The sequence below is a fragment of the Ambystoma mexicanum genome, chromosome 2q (genome assembly GCF_040938575.1).
Source record: "Ambystoma mexicanum isolate Mex_15411 chromosome 2q, UKY_AmexF1_1, whole genome shotgun sequence".
Lineage (NCBI taxonomy): Eukaryota > Metazoa > Chordata > Amphibia > Caudata > Ambystomatidae > Ambystoma > Ambystoma mexicanum.
In genome coordinates, this window is record NC_090924.1 from 771,045,248 (window position 1) to 771,066,397 (window position 21,150).

At 49.4% G+C, this 21,150-nt stretch overlaps 1 protein-coding gene across 5 annotated transcripts in view; it reads right to left on the reverse strand.

Moving 5' to 3' along the window:
* The window catches only part of LARP4B (La ribonucleoprotein 4B), a 2,592,412-nt gene that overhangs the window by 1,004,521 nt on the left and 1,566,741 nt on the right, over positions 1-21,150 (reverse strand). For all 5 annotated transcript variants that reach the window (XM_069648004.1, XM_069648003.1, XM_069648001.1 and 2 more), the window contains one exon: positions 2,148-2,193. In XM_069648004.1, the coding sequence (XP_069504105.1) occupies positions 2,148-2,193 (46 nt within the window). The remainder of the gene's footprint in view (positions 1-2,147; positions 2,194-21,150) is intronic.

The following is a 21,150-nucleotide window of genomic DNA, read 5'->3' on the forward strand; positions in this document are numbered from 1 at the left end:
ATGGAAATCTCACCAGAAAATACAGACCATCTATGGCAGAACTAGATTCAGGCGTTTCCCAGTTTGCCTCTACTTTTCTCTGCAGAGCCCTGTGGAAAGGCAGAACTGGATCTTTCTATTGTCCCTGATCCAGAATATCGGTCGTATTGTCTTGTTCAAAAGTAGGTGAAGACCTACTCCACCCCAAGAAACTAGTCCCTTCATTCAGGAGGTTTCTGTACCCAGAATCAGCGTGATCCGTAGGGTCAGGTTTAGAGAACTCCAACTCTGGAGATGTGTCAATACCACTGGCAGAGTGGAAGGAGTCGCAGAGATCTCTCAATTTTGATTCTGGATCAACTAATTCCTCTGGTACATCCCTAGAGCCATACCTGACTCCTAAAAGGGAAATATCTTCTTCTGAGGCACTCTCCTCCTCAAAAATTGAGGACATGGACTTAAAGAAGTCCGATCTCAGGCTAGGTCTATATACCTTTACTTTCTCTGCTAAAGTCGTTGAACTTGACGGAATCGTCAAATGTGTCGACGGTTTGCCAGATGACGCAGTAGTCATCGAAGTCTTCGGTGTTGAAGTTATCGGCGCCGATGGTACTGTGAAGGTCTTCGGCATCGAAGTAACCGACGACAATGGCATCGACTTAATCGTCAAGGCCTTCGTCATCTTCAATTTCTTTGAAGGAATTGGAGATGTACTCGATTCCTGGGCTGAAATCTTCAATGCCTTCATGTCGGGTCGATAATGTCGAGACTCTTGACTTACTACTTGCCGAAGTAGTTTTCGACCTGCCTGCATCGTCCATCGGAGCGACCAGGGTCTTGCTCTTGCGAGGCTCCTTAGAAGGGGTCGAGGCCGCGTTCTCAAAGATTTGCATCATTTGTGATCGAAATTCATCCCATTTGCTTGGAGAATCTGACTTGGTCGGACAACGAACTAGCTCCGTGGAGGAGTCTGAAGGAGACCTATAGCATCTCTTTCTTGATCTCTTAGAGGAGTTCGAAGAATGTTGTGAACGAATCCTCGATCTGGACCTCTTACCGTGTTTATGTCAAGCGGAATCCTTTGATTCCTTCATTCTTTTCACCTTCTTCGAAGAGCACTTCGAAGCATCCCGACCCACCACAAGCTTACCCTTATGTTTGGGAAGAGCTTTCTCTGTCATAGACTGGCAGGAGCTGCTGTTGCCGGTCCGGTGGTCAGGGGCTAGGCACCCAAAGACAAACTCAAGGGGGATCTGTGATGGACATCTTTGCCCCAGAGTCCTTACAGAGTGGATCAAGACATTTTCTCTTGTGAAGAAAAGACGAAACGCGCCGTGTTCTCGAAGCAAAGCTCGGAAAAAACAGAACTGAAGCCAACTGGCGCGGCACAAGCTATTTATGCCGGAGTGACGACATCCTACGGCGACCTCAGGGGGACATAGACGCCTCGACCTTGTTCACATCGCCTTCTGCAGAATTTATTTACCAAAGCAGCTAAGCTGCAGATATGAATTATCATAGATGAGGAATACGTGGGAGGACAGAATCCATTCGAAGGAGACGTTGAGCAAAGTTCAGACGGTAGTCACCGGATGATGGAGGATCAATCATTGAGGATACTGTCAAAATTTCAACAAAAGCAATAATAATTATTTGTTAAACTGCAATCTCTCTCTGCAGCTAGACTATGAGCTCTGCATATGTGACCGACCACACTGGCAGAAAAAAACGATCTGAGAGACCTCGACGCGTGAAGGATCATGGGTACAATACACGTCACACGGATAGTATTACAAGAACGCCCTTTCGACATCCCTTTTCAAAACACGAAAACAAGAGTGCAATACTCTGCACCTACCACTAGATGTCGGCCTATTCACAGCATGCGATTCTAAGCAGATCCACAAGCCTCAGAAATTATCCCATCTATTCTAGCCATCTGTGAAAATGCATACCCTAATCCAGTAGTTAAGTTCAACTTCTTTGACAAAATGCTTGCTTAGAAATGCCACCGACAATGGCAAGCTTTGAGTGGTGTCATTAAAAGGGAATAGCATGCCTAATGCAAAGAAGATTAACCCATTTTATACTGTGCTCCTGTTCATATTAAACAAGCATAGAACAAAACACATGGCTATATAGCAGAAACAAGAAGACATTACACTCACCACAAACCTTTCATCTCTTTTCTTCCTATAACCGTAAGAATTTTTCCTGAGGAATAAAATGTGTGCAGTATAAGAATCAAAATCTTACCTTAAAATAATAACTATTTAGCAGTCTAAACACAGGTTCGCAGCATAAGAGGTGGCAATAACAAATGACAATTATAATTGCACTGAGAAAATTTAATATTTCATTGCATGTTTATAATCCATGTTTTAACAAGGAATTCGAGTGGGGAAAAGGAACAAGTTACTTACCTGTAACTGTTGTTCTCCAGCATGGGTCTGGCATGGATTCACATGCTCATGAATATTACCCGTCGTCAGGCTGGGAATCCTCGGTATAGAAATAAATCAGTATCAGTTTCTGATCTGTCTTTCTTAGTAGTAACCAATCACTGGTCTCTGGGTCATACTGCCTCCAGCCAATGACTGCCCTCTCCCTAAGCCCCGCCTCTGGCAGCCATGCTCAGATTTGGTAGCACGTAAAGTGGCAGTATGACGAAGTGAAGAGCCGCAGAGGGGTAGGCGGGAGGGTTCGCATGTGAATCCATGCCAGACCCATGCTGGAGATCAACAGTTACAGGTAAGTAACTTGTTCCTTCTCCAGCATGGGGTCTGGCATGGATTCACATGCTCATGAATAAGAGAATACATAGCAGTACACACATGCACAACCAAAGGAGGTGGCAACAGGCTCAACATTAAGCAATACAACAACTCAACATTAAGCATCTCTTACCGCCTCACCAGGCTCACCTTAGGCGAACAGGTTGCGCAGCACTGCTTGGCTGACCCTGGACTCCTCCCTAGAGTCCCGATCGACGCAGTAGAATCTTGTGAAGGTGTGCGTCGACCTCCACGTCGCAGCCCTGCAGATGTCCAGCAGGGCACACCAGACAGTAACGCCGTGGTAGCAGCGATCGCTCTGGTCGAATGGGCTCTCGGACGGCCGGGCAGCGGTCGGTTTGCCAACTGGTGACAGTGCATGATGCAGCCGGAGAGCCATCTGGAAATGGAAGTCTTCGAGAGAGCCTTCCCTTGATTCACAGTCCCAAAGTTCACAAACAGCTGTGACGTCTTCCGAAAACTCTTTGTGCGGTCCACGTAGAACTTCAGCGCTCTAGCTACATCCAGCGAGTGCAAAGTCCTCTCGGCCGGCGACGAAGGCGACGGGAAGAAAACTGGCAACACCAAGGACTCGTTGAGGTGGAAGTGCGACGGCACCTTGGGCATAAAGGAGGGGTGCGTCCTCAGCACCACCCTCGTGTCATGAAAAGTCAAGTATGGAGGCTTGCAAGATAGGGCCTGGATCTCTCCCACTCGTCGTGCGGAGGTGATGGCCACGAGGAAAGCTGTCTTCCATGACAGGAACTTCAAAGGCGCCGAATGCATAGGCTCGAATGGGGCCCCCATGAGCCTGGTCAGCACCACATTAAGCTCCCACTCCAGGGCAGGAGCCTTCACCAGTGGGAATGATCGGAATAGTCCCTTCATTAATTCTTTCACCAGGCAATGAGACCACAAGGACGCCCGTCCCGTAGTCCTGGTATATCGGGAGATTGCAGCCAGATGTATTTTGATGGAGGCGTGAGCCATTCCAGCTTTGGCCAGCGACAGTAGGTACGGCAGTACTTGAGGGGCCGTAATCCACAGAGGGTTAATCTTCTGTGCATGGAACCAGACAGAGAACCTCTTCCATTTATGTCCGTAGCACTTGAGAGTTGAGGATGCCCTGGCCTTTGCAAGAACCTCTCTGCAGTCGGCCGTGATGTCGTAGCCTCCAAACTCTAGCGCTGCAGGAGCCAGGCCTGCAAGTTCAGCGACTCTGGGTTGTGGTGAAGAATGGCGCCTCCTTCTCTGGAGAGAAGGTGTGCGTCCGTCGGCAGCTTGACTGGTGTGGACGTTGACAAGTCCAGAAGGTCCGGGAACCAGATCTGTCTCGGCCACGCCGGTGCAACGAGGATCATCCTACACCGGGACCTCCTGAGCTGGTTGACGAGCTGGAGCAGCAACGGCAGTGGAGGGAACGCATAAAGAAATAGGCCGTCCCAGGGTAACGAGAAAGCATTGCCCATGCTCCTCGGCTGGGGGAACCTGCTGGCGAACCTCCGGCACTTGGAATTCGTCGCCATCGCGAAGAGATCGATTTGGGGTTCGTCCCATCGTCGAAAGAGTCGATCCACTTGATCCTGGTGTAGTTCCCACTCGTGGCACGAGCGCAGCTCCCAGCTGAATGAGTCGGCGATCGTGTTTTTTATTCCTGCCAGATGAAGAGGCACCAGAAACATCCGTTGGGCGACGGCCCAATGCCACAGATCCTGGGCTTCCTTGGAAAGGGCCGGGGACCTGGTTCCGCCCTGCTTCCGGATGTAGAACATCGTGGTGGTGTTGTCGGTGAAGATCCTCACCACCTTGCCCTTGAGGGACGGAAGAAAGGACCCGAGGGCCCAGAACACTGCGCTGAGCTCCAAGATGTTGATGTGGAGTGACTTCTCCTCCGGGAGCCAAAGGCCTCTCGCGTGAAGATCTCCGGAGTGCGCTCCCCAACCTTCCAGGGAGGCGTCCGTCGTCACCGTCACCTGGTGAGCTGGGGTCTGAAAGTCCGTGCCCGCCGACAGATGGGAGCGGGTACCCCACCACCGGATCGCCTGACGGAACGTCTCGTTGAGGGATCCTGTCCTCGAAGCTGCCCGTCGACTGGACCCAGCGGGCGTCGAGGAACTCCTGTAAGGGGCGCATCCGAAGCCTGCTAAGTCGCACCAGATAAATGCAGGAGGACATCATCCCGAGGAGGGACTTGATAGATCTTACCCTGGCCATGTCCGTGGCCAGCAGATGCTGCACCTTGCCCAGAATGGTCCTGGTCCTTTCCTCGGACGGCGAGGCCAGCCGCGCCACTGTGTCGAGCTTGGCTCCCAGAAACAGGGCGACTTGCGACGGAACCAGGTGGGTTTTTGGAAAGTTGATGGATAATCCCAGGTCTGTGAGCAGCTGAACGGTCTTCGCAGTGTGCTCCACGGCGAGCTCCCTTGTCCTTGCCCAGATGAGCCAGTCGTCCAGGTAGGGGTAGACGTGGATCCCTGAAGGCGCAGCCGCGCCGCCACCGGTGCGAGGCACTTGGTGAACACCCTGGGTGCCGACTTCAATACGAACGGGAGGGCCTTGAACTGGTAGTGACACCCTTTGACCACGAACCTGAGGAACTTTCGGTGTCTTTTTAGAATGGGGATGTGGAAGTACGCATCCTCCAAGTCCAACGACGACAGGAAATCGCCCTCCTCCAGCTGTCCCAGCACGTGCTCGAGGGTGACCATACGCAACTTCTGTGCCTTGATGTACTTGTTCAGTCGTCGCAGGTCCAGGATGGGGCACCATCCTCCTGTCTTCTTTTTTACGAGGAAGTACCTTGAGTAAACTCCGGAGCCCCGAAGCCCCTTTGGGACGAGCTGGATGGCACCCTTCTTGAGCATCGCCCTTACTTCGAACAGTAGTTGAGGGACGTGATTTTCCTTCCTGGCCACGGGTGGAACGCGAGGGCACTTCTTCTGAAACTCGAGGGTGTGCCCTTGGGCCAGGGCGTCCAGCACCCAACGGTCGGTGGAGATGGACTTCCACACGCTGACGAACCTCGCCAGCCGGCCTCCCACCGGGGTGCTTCGGTCGGTTCAATCTTGTTTGGAGGCCGCCTTGCCTCCTTGACCTCCCTGTCGACGACGGACACCACCTGACTTGCCACGTCCCCTGTAGGCTTCCTGGGACGAAGATCTTGCCACTTGGCGGTACGTGGAGGAGCCACTGCCTGATACCTTGGAGGCACCTTGTCTGCCTCCGCAACTCCGAAAGGACGGCTGTCGTCGTTGGAGCACTTCCAGTGCCCGGGCAGTCTCTGTGTCTGTCTTGATGGCCTGAAGGGATTCATCAACCGCCTTCCCAAACAGGTTGCTCCCGTCGAAGGGCATGTCCAAAACCTTGGTTTGTACGTCCTGGCGGAAATTCGTAGCCTTGAGCCATCCTCGTCGTCTCAAGCAAACGCTGTTGCCCAACTGACGGAAACCGGTGTCGGCGATGTCCGTTGCCACCGTGATGGCGTGGTCCGAAGCAATCTCACCTTACTGTAGGATTTCAAGGGCCTCAGCCCTTTTGGCGTCCGGAAGGAAGTCCAACAGAGGGGTGATTTTGAACCACAACTGTAGTAGCGGGCTACGATAGCCAGGGCATTGGCCGCCTTGATAGTCGTCGCTGCGGATGAGATGATCCGTCGTCCCATCGTGTCCAGCTTCCTGCCCTCGCCGTCCGGCAGGGAAGTTAATGTTGAGGCCGATGCCCCCCCAGCTTTCTTCTTTGCCGCCACCGAGACGACCGAATCTGGGGTAGGTTGCGCCCGAAGGCACAAGGGGGCAGCGTCGGGGACCTGGTACTTCTTCTCGTACCAGTCCCTCTTTGCCGGCGCCGTGGCAGGGTTCTTGAGGAGGGTGAGCTCCTCATCCCAGATGTCATCACGAAGTGGTACGGCGAGGACCGTCTTCCTTTTAGCCTTGCGCCGTTGGTAAAGGAACCCTTCCTTCTTCTCTTCTGGGCAGAGCTGGAAGAGCTCGGATGCCCTGGAAATCATGGCATGAAAGGATCCAATCTCGTCGGGCGGGAACGCCCGAGCTGGGGGCGACGGGGGACACGTCCCGTCGTCGCCTCCGTCGTCATCTGTACCTGTCGTAGCCGTGTCCGTGCCTGTATCATCCCCGTGGGTAGTAGACCGGGGGGAAGGCAAAGCAGGCCGCAGAGGTGGGAGAGGTGGTGTAGGATGTGTCCTCCTCCTCTTATGCGGTGGACTTTCCGAAGGTGCTGGCTCCAGTTCCCCCGTCGGGTCTGGCTCAGGTACCTCTGTCCGGGGGAAGAGGGTCAACCTTGTCCTTATCTCTGAGCGTAAGGACTGAATCGCTGACAAATTGGTCGCCGAAGTGTCCTGCGGAGCCGGAAACAACGGGCGCAAGGGCTCTTGAGGAGCCTCGTCGGCGACACCGTCGCTCTCGTCGTCGCCCTCGTCGGGATCCCTCCCGATGGGCTGGGCCTCTTCCACGACTTCGATGAGCTCTTCTTCAGAGGTCGTGTCCGTATCCACGATGGCCACCAGCCCCTCCCCCACCTTTTCCAATGAGGACTTCGTGGGGGTCTTCGCAATGGGCCTGAAAGACGACTCCCTCCGCGGTGGCAGGGAGACTGGGTCCTGAGGTCGCCTCCACTGGTGTAGCCTCCACAGGGTGAGCCAGGGCCACGGCGACATCCTCAATCGAGGTCTTAGCAGGGTGAATTAAGGCCATTGTCACCTTCTGTACGCCTGGGGCCTTCACCTTGGGGGGAGGGTCCGAGCCTCGCTCCCCCTCTGCCGGAATCTTTGAGATCGACCGGGGCATCTCCAGAAGCTTCGCCGGGTTCTCGGACTTCCTCTTACCCGAGCCAGAGCGTTGGCTCGTGGTCGATGGCGCCGGGGAGGATGCGCCCTGCCTGGCAGCCAAGGAGCCCGACCGTTGGGCGCTCCCGGTGCCCGCGGACTCGCAGTGCTTAGCCTTTTTTTGGGCCCCCGTCGCCGGGGCGCCCTCACATGACTTAGAAGACTGCTCGGACTTCTTTTTCTACTTCTCGCCTGACAGGCTCTTCCCTTCCAGCCAGTTGGCGAGACGGAGGTGGCGATCCTTCATGGTCCGCTCCGACATGTTCCCACAAAACGCACAGTCCTTCTCCGTGTGCGTCTTGTCCTCATGGAGACAGAGGCATAACGAATGCTCGTCCTCCTTGAAAACATTCTGAAGCTGGCATCCAGGGCAGGTCCTGAACAGCTTCCCGGGCGTCGAGCTTCCTTTCTCCTGGGCCATGTCCGGGGTAGGCCTCGGAACTTCTGGAATCCTCCAAAAGCGTAACTCGACGAAATCTTCACCCTTGAGGGGCGTAGAAAACTCTGAAACAGATCCCCGTTGACCGGATGTAGAAACGGTGGAGCTTGAGGCTCTATTTAACCTAAAAATGAGAAAAATCTCCCGAAAAAGCGCGAAAACGCAGCAAAAGCTCGAGCGCTACAGCACGGGGACTCCCAACACTTGAACGTGCGGTAAAAATCTGAGGATGGCTGCCAGAGGCGGGGCTTAGGGAGAGGACAGTCATTGGCTGGGGGCAGTATGACCCAGAGACCAGTGATTGGTTACTACTAAGAAAGACAGATCAGAAACAAACTGATACTGATTTTTTTCTACACCGAGGATTCCCGGCCTGACGACGGGGAATATTCATGAGCATGTGAATCCATGCCAGACCCCATGCTGGAGAAAAATGGCATACAATAATGGCATATGGCGTTCACATTATACAACGTGTTCACTGACAAGCATTATTAATACTTCCCTTAAGTTTTACAAACTAAGCTCATCTTCAGCTGCTTCGACAAATGGCTCAATTACTTGCTTGCCAGTAATCTTCATTAATGGGGATGGTCATTCCTTGTCCCAGTCCTCATCGGACAGGCACTCCCTTTACTACCCTAAAATTAAATAAATAAGGACACGGACAGTTATGTAATTCAAGTCTGCCCTCCTCCTTATTTACTCAAAGCATTAAGGGGCATGTCACTCAAAGAACCTCATGAAAACCGGTCATGCCCTGTGATAAGAGTCTAAGCCAGCCTAAGGGAGGGAAAAGTGAAAAGTATAAGAGCGAGGAATAAGACTAATCAAGTTGTCTGGTAAGCAGTCATAGTATTACCGTCTCGTCTCCCTTCACTGCCGCAGGCCATTACTCAGAGGATGTACCAAACTTTGAATCACAAAGATAAACTTGAAAACGCAATGACTTCAGGTTGCATTCAAAAAATCTAATTTAATTTGCCATAACCTTGATAGAATCAAGACATAATCAACACTGTTTTCAATACTGAGAAAAGTACAAAGACTCCTGAAAAGGCCCACACTCCACGATGTCTAGCTAGAAAAGAGAAATTTAAATATCTGGAGTGATCTACCAACTCAGGGTACCGGTTAGGCCTTGATATTCCAGGAAATAACAACAAAGCACAACCAAGGCCTCCAAGTCACAGTGTCCACCAAATACTAAATCACTCAATTCTGCAAAAATAGTCAATTGTATTAACGAATCAAAAGTTAAAAAAACTGTACATAAATAAGTGTACATATGCAAACCAACCAACATTTCATATATAAACCATATATATTCAAACATTATTCCGAGACAGACTTTAAAAAACAAGTATAGAATGGGCAAAAACCTCCAACACATTGGGCGACTCCTAGAATATTAGTCCTTTCCATGACCTGCCTTAATTTTCAGTGTCTTGATTTCTTCTCATAGTCGACACATTGTGTTTCGGCCGATGAGCATAAATTGGTGCTCAGATAGTATATGGCCTTCATCAGGACAAAACCGATGCTTCAACGACAACCCAATGTGTTCCTGTGTCTTTCATATATCTGTGTGTGTGTAGCCACTCGATAAGACTGTTTGGGCCTGTGCTTTTCAGTAGTCACTTTTTTCCTTCACCAGGTAGCTGTGCCATATTTAATGAGTCCAGCTGTAAGAGTGTCAGTTTTCAAGAAGATCCGACAATGAACTCACTCAATCTCCTGTTTCCATGCAGTCCCAATGCGGTGGTTAATCCTGGTGCCCAGTTTCTGGCATTTGAACGTTGGTACGTTATTCAGAGACCTGCAGGCACTCGCGAGCTGTGGTAACCATGAGAAGCAAAGTCTACACTGGAAGCCAACAGAGCCTACCGACATTCATTAAAGATGGGATAGCGACCTGATGAATACAGCAAAAGTGATTACTGAAAACCACAGGCCGAGACACTGGGCTACAAAGAGTATATTACGGAGTGGCTACATAGAGAAGATATAGGAAAGACACAGGAACACATTGGGTTGTTGAAGCATCGGATGTGTCCTGATGAAGGTCCTATCCTTTCGGAGCACCGATTGATGCTCAAAGAAAGTCGATACGTTGTGGTTCGGCCTATCAAAAGAAATCAAGACACTGCAAATAAAGGGCAAGTCACAGAAAAAACTAATATTCTAGGGGTCCCAAGATGTGTCGGGGGTTTTTGCACATTATATATGTACGTTTTGCAGAGTTTTTCTTGAATTATTGTTGAATATATATCTTTTTTGAGACTGATGAATTGTTCATAGGTTGATTTATGTTTAGTTACATATACAATGTTGGTTGGTTTGCATATGTACACATTTTTGTACAGTTTTCAACTATTGATACATGAATAAAATAAACTAATTTTTGCAAAATTGAGTAATTCAGTACAAATTATAAGGTACTCACCGTAGTAACGTACTCTTAGTCTATAGTCGGTTTTTCCTCCATACTGTATGGGCGTCCTTCGCTAGGGACGGGAAACCAACTTTTTCACCAGAAAAAGTTGGTCTTCTCCTTTAAATGTATATGAGCGCAGGGCGCAGCCCTGGGAGCATGCGCTCCCCTGACTCCACCCACCGGGGCCACTCCTCAGTCCCCTTTGACGCATTGACAATGTTAAGATTGCCTAATGACATCGGTTTTATTACGGGGAGTATGGCGGGGTGTATGGAGGAAAGGGGACTGTAGACCATGAGTACGTCAGACACTACGTGAGTAACTTATTATTACTCCTACGTCCCGTCCCCTTTCCTCCTAACTGTATGGGCGATTACAACTGAATGCAGCCCCAGGGAGGAGAGTTGCTCCTCTTAAGAATACAAGATTTTCAAAACTGCCTGGCCAAATGCTGCGTCCGACCTGGCGCTTGCATCCAAGTAGTAGTGTTTGCAAAAGGCAGAGTGGATAGCCCACTTAGTCGTCTTGCTGTTAGTCTGCAATGGGACGTGTCTTTGGAAAGCTACCGCCGTGGCCTTGGCTCTGATGGCGTGGGCATGTCTGTTTGCTGTTAAAGGCTTGTGCTGACCTTTGAACGCCTCCTTGATGGCCATAACCATTTATATTGTTATGGAAGCCTTGACAGCCTGGTTTTGATCCTTCAAATGTGATTAACAAGGCGTCCGATATATGAAAGCTCTTAGTCCTGTCCAGATAAAATCTTAGAGCAGAGCACGCCTGACATCCAGACAGTGCAATACCCTCAGAGCCTCATCCTTTGGGTCTGCAAAGAACGTTGGGTTTAAAGAGGAAACGACTTTAGGAAGAAAGGCAGGGTGCGTTCCAAGCACCACCTTGTCACAGTGAAATGTTCTATAGGGCTCTGAAGTCACAAGGCCCTGGATTTTGCTGATAGTGTGCCGATGTAAGGCCCAGCAGCAGGGCTGTCTTAATGGTAACCAGCCCGATGTCTGCAGACTCCATGGGCCCAAATGGTTTGTGCGCCAGGGCACAGAGCATCACGTTAAGGTCCCAGACTGGATATAACCTGGTTAGACCGGCCAGGTGTCTCTTAGCCACCGGATTGGTGGATGAGATGATATAGTCAACGGAGTTCTTGTAGGCCCCTATGGCCACCAGATAAGAGTGGATCAGGTGTCAACCTGCACACCTGAATGAGCCAGATGTGCTCAGAAAGATAGAACATCATCCAGCAAGCATATTAGTGGATCAATCTTCTTTGTTTCTGCCCAGTGACAAAACCTGGTTCACTTGCTCCTGTATTTATTCCTGGTGGAGTCACTTCTAGCCCCTTGCATGATAGCCAGGTTATCTCGTGACAATTGCAGATGCTTCAGGGCATTCTGTTCAGGGACCAAGCTGCAAAGGCCAACTTCTGCGTAGCAGGGTGAACCACTGTGCCCCCCTGCTGGCAGAGTAGGTGGGCTGGGCCCACCGGGAGGTTACCAGGGACTGATCCAACAGATGTAGGAGTTCCGAGAACCAGGGTCTTGCGAGCCACCATGGCACTATCAGGATGAGCTGAAGGCTCTGAGACACTCTGACCCTGTGATGACCTTGTGAACCAGAGTAATGGGAAAAGCGTATGCATTCATGTTGTTCCACAGAATTTGTAATACATCACCCAACGAGCGCCTGCCCTGCCCCAGCCACAAAGCAAACTGTGGGCCTCTCTCCTGGTGGCAAAGAGGTCCACTTGAGGGTGGCCCCACCTGCTGAAGATCCCCTGTAGAACTTCTTTGTTCAACTGCCACTAGCAAGTGTCCATCCCCAGCCTGCTGAGCTTGTCCGCCTACAGGATGGATTCCCCCAGGCAAGTGGACCGCTGACAAGCAAATCTTTTTGGAGTGCTCACTCCCAAATGTCGATCGAAAGCCTGCAGAGAGGCGGGGACCTGGTGTCGCCCTGCTTGTTGATGTAATACATGCAGGTGGCACTGTCTGTTTGGATGCAGACCGATTTACTGCTGATCATGGGGAGAAAGGCCTTGAATACAAGCCAGATGGCCATCATCTCGATCCAGTTGATGTGCTCCAACTGCTCCTGATGAAACCATACACCATGGACGCTGTGGCTGTCCATGGTAGCCCCCCTCATCCCTCTAGGGACAAGTCTGTGGTAATGGTAATTTGTGGTAATGGCTGCCAGAACGGCCTGCACCCCCACCAGTCTAGGTCCTGGTGGAGATGCTGTGGTATGCTGACTGGCTCAGCCTGAGAGCCCTTCTCCCGATTCCAGGAAGCTGAGAAATGAAGTTGCAGCCTCCTCATCTTGAGTCACATATGCGGCACAGCGAGGAGACATGTCACCATAATTCCCAGCAGTTGTTGGTACCACAAGGCTGAGGTTACTGCCCTGATGTGGAAATGCCTTGTGGCCTTTTTGATCGCTGCAATCTTGTCCGTTGAGGGAAATATCTTCTCGGCCCTTGTATCCCATATAAGACCCAGAAAAGTAAGTGTGGGCAAGAGCTGTGACTTTTTGAGATTGATAGAAAATCCCAGATCATATAGGGTATGCAGGAGAGTGGAAGCCGTGTGATGTACTGCCTCCGGGGACCCCGCCAGTCATCGAGGTATGGATAAATGTGGTGGTCTTGTACCCAGAGTAGAGCTGCCACCACATTAATTAGCCTTGTAAAGACCCTTGGGTCGATTTGAGCCGCAGGAAGGACCGGTGGGGTTCCCAAATCGGGACATGCAGGTATGCATCTTTCAGAACCAGGGAGCATATACAGTCTCCCCCACACAAAGTCTCTGCAATGAAGGCTGGGGTAACCATCTTGAACTTTTGGAGGAGAACGGAAAGGTTCAAGGAAGAAGGGTCCAACACAACTCTCAGGCCAGCCTGGTTCTTTTTGTGTATGGCGAATATCCAGTAATAGAAGCCCCTGCCTCGCTAAGAAGCTTGGACTTCCTTCACCGCCTGGCTCGCTACGAGCAAGCAGACTTCGACCAACAGAGTTGCTGTCCCAATCTGCAGGAGCAGACGGGAGGGAGGAGGTAACGGAGGAATTGGTAGCCGAAAGCCTCTGGACACAGAGGATCCACGTGTCCGGGAACATTGCCTGCCAGGAGTGTACGTGTAGGGCAAGCCTGCCCCCACACCGGAGACTCGTGGATCCGGATTTACCTATCACAGCTTCTTTGCCTCGGAGGCTGGTGCTGAGGAGGGGGACTGGAAAAAACCCTTGTTAGCTGCATTGTGCTGCTTGCGCCTGCGTTGGCTCGGAGACCTGTCGGGTTGCCTCGAGCGTCTCTCCTGGAAGCCCCTAAAGCCTCCAAAGGCACAACCCTTGTCTGAGCACTGGTGAGCCTGGCTGTAGGGTGTTGATTTTGTTAAGATAGACAAGGATTTAGCGGTCTGGGAGCTATTCTTTTCCTTGTCGAGTTCCTTGTCTGTTCGAGTGGAACAAGTCGCCCCCCTCAAATGGCAGGTCGAGGATGCATTCCTGCACATCTCGGTTGAATGTTGACGTCTTGAGACAGGCCGTCATAACATCGATGTTGAAACATATGGCTCTGCCTGAGGTTCCAATGTGGGCCAATGTAGATTCCATGATATCCTGGGCCTCAATTTTGGCCTCCACCAACCCTGCCTTGAACCGTGCCTGGCTGTGGGCAGGAAGCTCTGGAAGGAAGTCAGATCTCCCACCACAATCTTTGATTAACAGCCAACAACAAGGCATCAGCGTTTTGCCCGACACAGGAGGAGCATGGCATTCAAGTAGATCCTTTTTTCCAAATGTCAAAGCTTTTACTCCTTGCCCAGGAGTGAGGAAGCAGATGCAGCTGAGGAAGACTGTGGCTTGAAATATAGCAATGCTGCTATCACAGAGGAGTGTGGCTGGGGGGTGCACCGACAATGTCAGGGAACCACCCTCTGTCTGCCTGTATTTAGCGTCAAGGGGCTTATTGGTAGGCTGGGTGGAGTGTGGCTTAACCCAGCCTTTTTTGGTTAGGGATTCCACATCCTTCTGGAGAGGGATGTCAGTTCTGGTGGGAGGACGAAGTGCAAGTACTTCGGCCAGGGCCCCATCTTTGGCAAGGCATTCATTAGTTTTCAAAAATTGATTAGCAGAGTTTGCTAATTAAATTCTTCTTGATTAGCAAACAAACCCATTTGATTAGCAATTTTGTACTAATGTTTTTAATGCCACCCGAAGATACTTGTACCCAAGATATACAATGAACAACAATACAGCAGTTTTGTATGCTGCTGAAGTAAGACATTAGTGAGATAAGTCAGGCCTTGCAAATTCTTTCTGTAAAATGGTGCATATCACCACAAACCCACTTTAATTTGGCAGACAGCTGCCAGCCAGAGGCCAGCCATGCAGAGTGAAACTTGTATTTGGCATTTACTGCAAACAAAGTAAAGTTTAAATAAAAGTTTCCAACATCCCCTGCAAATGGTACTGGCCCTTCTTAAAATCTATTCGACTATGCAAGTGGGTGAAAATACTTTGTGAGCCCTGGATGAGTGTCTGTAAAAAGGTTAGCTGCATGAATGTACACAAATAAATAGATATGATAAAAACAGTTTGGCCAGCTCTCTCTACTGCAGCTGCAAATATATAATACAATCATAATCATAGAGCAAAGTGAGCTCTGGAGGCCAACTACAGTGTACAGTTTTGCATTAGGTCTGTAGAGGTACAGACTGGATGACACTATTGATCGCTACTTTAAGTAAATATCAAGCTTTGTGTATTCATGTAAAAGATTAAATAGAGTGGATGGTATAGCAGGCAGAGAACTGGGCCAATTAGGCAGAATATTTGATGATGCTTGAATATACATGAGCACAGTGACTGAAATATTATTTTGATCTATTAATTATAGAAATGACAGAAGCACAACATGAAAGGATCTAACAGCTCCTGAAGAAGGGAAAGAATTCCCGAAACGTGTCGAGCAGAATTAACACATGCCACCTAACACTGGACACTGAATATAAGTTAAACAATGAAGAGAATGGTTTCTAGCTTATGAAATGTTTTCAGACAACTTTTTTACTTTGAGAAGGATATTTTGAAGAATTGCATACTGTATTGTTTACATATTGTTTTTTGATGAACTTCTGTTTGAACATGCATAAAAAAAGCCATACCACACAAGTAATGAGATGTGAGTCAAAATAATAAATATTTGGTTCTTTATTCGACATATATAGGGTGTGCGAGGGACGGGAGTGTTCCACAAGACTGTGGACATCTGCTGTTCTTTACTTTGGCAGACAGGATACAGTTAGCTTAATAACAGTATTATGCCGATTACTTCTGGTTTGCAATTATTTGAAAAATAAAAATAAAATTTGTGTAGCATTCCCACTCAGGCCTTTTGGCACATGAGGGAAGAGGAGGATTACTGCTGCACTCTCTCTGCATTAGCCCCTTTGAACTTGCAGTAAACAGAGAAAAGAGGGTGGAGAGAGCTCTGAAGGCAAGGCTGTGCTTTCATTGAACAGGGTAACTTAAATAGCTAACTTTGCTACACAAGTGCCAATTTAATCAGCAAACCTACAGAATTGCACAGCAAATTGCTCCGTGACACTGCTTAGTTTATGCCTTGCTTGGGTTGCTCCGCATGTGGCTGAGGGATCCCTAGGTACTCCACCAAACACAACAGCCTCTCATGGAATGCTGCCGATGGTGCGTCCGGATCTTCCTCCTCATCCGTGTCCGCAGCTGTGTGCTGCAGATCTGGGGGTGCAGGAGGAGTGCTGGGTGCAGGGTGCAGGCAGCTGTGGCATGCTGACTGGCAGTGCCAGAGTCTGCTGAGCTGCCATGATTGGAGCGGGCATGGGAGCCAGGGGCTGAGCTGGACCCAAGGCCTAGACACCAGTGGGAGCTTGGGGCTGTACCGGTGGGAGAATGTCCCAGATTACATACCCCAGGATGGTACCCATCTGTGGTGATCTCCTGAGGGTAAGGAACTTCTCAAAGAACATATCTTCGCAAGCAGGAGGGATGCCTGATGGTTTAAGGGCGCCGGAGGGCATACAGGGCGGGCCCTGAGGCTGCGATGTCCTGGACTGCCCCTGTCTCACCAAGCTGGGGGATGCGTACCTTCCCTGCGAAGTGGAGAGATAAGATGTGGACCAGGTAACGGGTGTTTTCCAATCCCATCTGGATGTGCGCTCCCCTGCCTGATCTTAGAGCGGGAAAGGTGCCGGTTGAACTGCCATTTTGTCTGGCCTGGCAGTCCTTTTGCATTGCTTCACCCCACGTGCCTGAGGCGTGTTGAGTGCTGAGCTGGGTCCAGTCTCTACCTGCAGGCTGAATAGACAAGGCCGAGACCTTCCCTGCACCTCAGGTCGAGACCTGGGAGGCAGAGTGCCGTCGGCCATGGTGCTGCTAGTGCTGCGTACAGGCTCCCCCCTCGGACATGGGTCTGGTACTAGGGCAAGGCCCCTCGGGTCGGAGCACAATAATAGAGCCCGGCAGGCCCTCAGCGGTAGGACCGTTGCTAGGATCTTGCGACCCCACGGCCCGCGGGCTGGTAGCTGGAGTAGCCTCTGTCTTCTTGCTGGTTTTAGGACCTGGGAGCTCCCTCCCGCTTGGGGGCTTACCTGGGAAGGAGTCACCCTTACAGGGTGCAGAGGAGAACAGAGCACCTAACCTGGGCCCGGTCTTCCTCCTCATGTATGCTTTGAGGTCCTCTGGAGGTGACCTTTCAAAGAGCTCCCTCCACCTGGCTAACCGATTCTTCAGGGCACACAGGGTCAAGGCGTCACACGCAGTAAAACCATCCCAGCTGTTGTCTGCGCCAAGGCACCGGAGGCAGAGAGTGTGAGGGTCGGACATAGGGAAAGGATCTTCACAGGCTGGACACCTGCTGAAACCCGCAGCTGTCGACATGCACCAGTGAGGAGCATGGCACCAGAGGACAGAGCAGTACCTGACAATTGGAGAGAAAAAATAAATAAAATAATTTCTTCCAGGGAAGAGCGTGCGGAATTACAAGGCCGGAGGCCTAACCCAGGAACCCTGGTGAAGCGGTCTGTTCCAGTTGACACAGAAAAGAGAACTGAGGAGTGGTGCCGGTGGGAGGAGTTAGGGGAGCGCATCTACATTTATAGGGGAAGACTAAATTTATTTCTGGTGAAAAAGGTTCCGTTTCCTGTCCCTAGCGAGGGACGTCCATACAGTATGGAGGAAAGGGGGACGGGACGTAGGAGTATTGGGTGGACACTGACATGGAGGCCTTGATCAGGCTTTGTTGTTGAGTATCTGGAGTGATAAATGGCTTTCCAATATATACCCTGAACATGTTCGGGAAGAACAGCCTCAAGTCTTGAGTACCCTTGTGCCATTACTAACCTGATCCATCTGTTCAATGCTGAAGTGGACAACTCCAGACAGTCTTGATATTCCTTAATTAACGAGCACTGACAAAGCAAATTGTTTTAGATTTAGTGTAGGCACGAGATGGCCATTTTCAAGGCACACCGATAATGGCACTACTTGGTCACATGATGGTGAAATCGGGCACATGGTGTTATTAATCATGAGCATTACGGCAGTGCATGGAAAATGCCTATACAAGTGCCAAAACTGTTAGCTCTGCCAATGCTTGTTTTTAGCAGGAATTCAGCGACAGAGGCAAGGACACAAATTGCTCATTAAATCAAGAGACTGAAGGCATACTTGGCTAAGCCATTGGTATCACACTAGGAGCTGGTTTACAGCTGCAGTTAAGTCATTATCTTTCAGAAGAATGCTCATCTGTAACATTGGCATCCCTTTAAAAGCAATGCAATAGGTCAAAGTGTTTTGGGTGCAGAAGGGAAGATAATGGTAGGGAATGGCCACAGGGACTAACAATGGCATAGGCAGTAAATGTATCGACAACAAGTCAAACAACCACAGGCTGCGTTTTACGCAACGATCGTACCAAAATGCAGAAACTAGTCCCAATGGTAATCAATAGAAATTCAAGAGAAGGCAGAGCGGAAGGTTTGTATGGAGAATATGCTTTGCATAGATGCTCAACCACAGAACCAATGCCCTTTCAACTTTGTCACCGATTGGTTGTAGTCGTCTAGATGGCTAGATTCAGAGAGAAACACAGTGAGCTGCCTCACACTGAGAAAATAACTCAGTGGCTAACATCGAGCACATGCCAGAATAAAACTATCCAATGACTTGAGCATCCCAAGTATGTATTCTGGAAAAAAGTCTTGAGATGTGGGAAACAGAGCACAGAGACGGAGAACTAGAGAAGAACTTTGACAAGAGCAAATGTAATGGACTTGCACAGATAATCAGGACCTTAAATGTTCTACAGACCACTTGACACATCTTCTGGAAGAGGCAAAACTGCAAAGGAGGGGTGGTGGGGTTTTGCAACAGTAGACCGAATAAAACCAAATTACCTACAGCTAAAGAGGTATCATAAAAAAATGAATGCAGTGCTCTTAAAGCAAAGTATACACACTAAGGATACATCCATAACATTTTGTGTTATTTACAAAACAAAAAAAGCCAGCGGGGAAGCAAGGGCGCAGGGTGTTTCACTCCCACAGGGAGCTGCTGTGTGTCCTAGGAGGGCCACCATTCCTCAAGCTTCGAACCGCCAGGCCACACACCCCTTCCCTTTATCTTCTGCCTCGAGGCCCAACAGAGCCGTATGCCTACTGGGAAGCAAGGGTGTGGGGTGTTTCACTACCGCAGGGATGTTCCGCGATAGTAGGGTGAGAGGGGCATGGTGGCTGAGGAGCCTGCATCCCCATACCCCGGGGAATCACACAATGGAACTGACACAGAAGACAACTGCAGGACAGCATTTCATAGGGTTAGCCTTCCCTTCAATCCCCCAATTGTGCAAGACTGCACTGAGCATAGATGTAAAATCTTAACTGCAAAATCTTAACTTTGAGGCGGAAACTGCTTTTCGGTGGGGGGGAAGCGGGGGGCCCTTCATACTACAGAGAAAGATACTGGTCTAGGCTTATCTTCTTTATATATAAAGCTGAATGTATGTATGTGTGTATGTGTGTCCAGCTATACAAATCACACTGTTAAACCCAGTGCTACCAAATTTTGCATGGATTCCTCATTTGTCTCGGGCAAGATTGTAGTCTATGTTTGGATGCAAAAAATGTGTATACACTCATTTACTGATGCTCACACCGATTCACTACAGTAGTTACTAAAAGGAGGCACAATTTGGAAAAGTGTCTGAAGGAAAATGTTCGATGTGTTTATTATTCCTTTGAAATGTATTACTTCTGTATACAGTTCGAAAGATTTCATTAACCCTGTAAGTGCCAAGGACGAGGTATCTCGTCCTTGGGATTACCCTCCAGGGTGGCAAGGACGAGATAGCTCGTCCTTTTTGGCACCTTGTTTTGAGCGATCCCTGCATAGCAGGGATCGCTCAAAACTGTAATCCAACCCCTTGGCTATGTCAGGGGGAGGTCCCCCCTCACTGCCAGGGGGCTGGATTACCTTAAATTTCACTGTGGCAGCCATTTCGGGCTGCTGCGGTGAAAAGAGAAGGTAAGCTCCCTTTTCCCTCTCCCTTGATCTCCAGCTGTATTTCAAGCTGGAGATCCAGGGAGGTGTTGTTGGAAGGAGAGAATCTCCCCTGGAGTCTACAGCGATTCATTGGTGGATTGATACACTAGCACTACTAATACCATACAAAGAGGTATGTAGTTGTTTTTCAGAGATTGTGAGGCAGGGTTGATAGCAACCTGTGGACCTTACCTAGTACATTGCGATTAAAAAGCATGTGTTACTAGGGTGTTGAGCTATGTTCGAGCTTATACTGACTTTTCAAGATGAATGATGGTGACATACAGTGATAGCCCCCCTTTCTTTATATCCTGGTCTTAGGAACCAATTTGGAATCTCCAAGTGTGGCCCTGGATTATATGGTGGAGACTAAGAAAATCGAATTTTCTTCCACTGAAGAAAGTTCGTGCAATTAGTGCAGTTAAGAACTGAAATATGTCGGGATGGTGTTTTGCCTGAGTTAGTACACTCAGAATTTGTAAGCGGTGTTAAAGCCATTGTTGTGTTTTTTTACTATTGTATGTGGTTATATGTATGTGAACTCATTTGAATTGCTTTTTATATCTACCATGTTTTGTAGTGTTGGGTCATACTCATGCAAAACATTTTTATGAGCCTTTTATCTTGGTGTAAAACTTTATTAAAACATTTTTTGATACTGTGCATTAGTAATACGTACTTGGTCTATTCTTTCAAGACTAGAGGTACTGGGAGGCTGTGTTCATCTGATCATCTGTAAAGATCAGTACATTTTGAAATTATTTTAACTGTCTCCTTGATATATAAACAGTTGGGTCATGCCCTGACCGTGTGAGAGAGGGAGTATCCAAAGGGGTATTATGGCCTTTAGTAAGGTTGACTGCATGTAGTGGGACATAAAATTGGATCCCTTGTCGGATATCGCTTCCTTAGGAAACCCTACTCTGGTAAAAATACCAGGAAGAGCCTTAGCCACAGCCTGAGCCGTAACAGTTCTCATTAGGCCTATAATATAGTTTATTTTCATATACAATTGTCTAATTTAATTCTTGGTGTTTCACTGTGTGCTCATTGGAGACCGCTGATCACTCTCACTCCAGAGATTTAGCCTCGACTGCT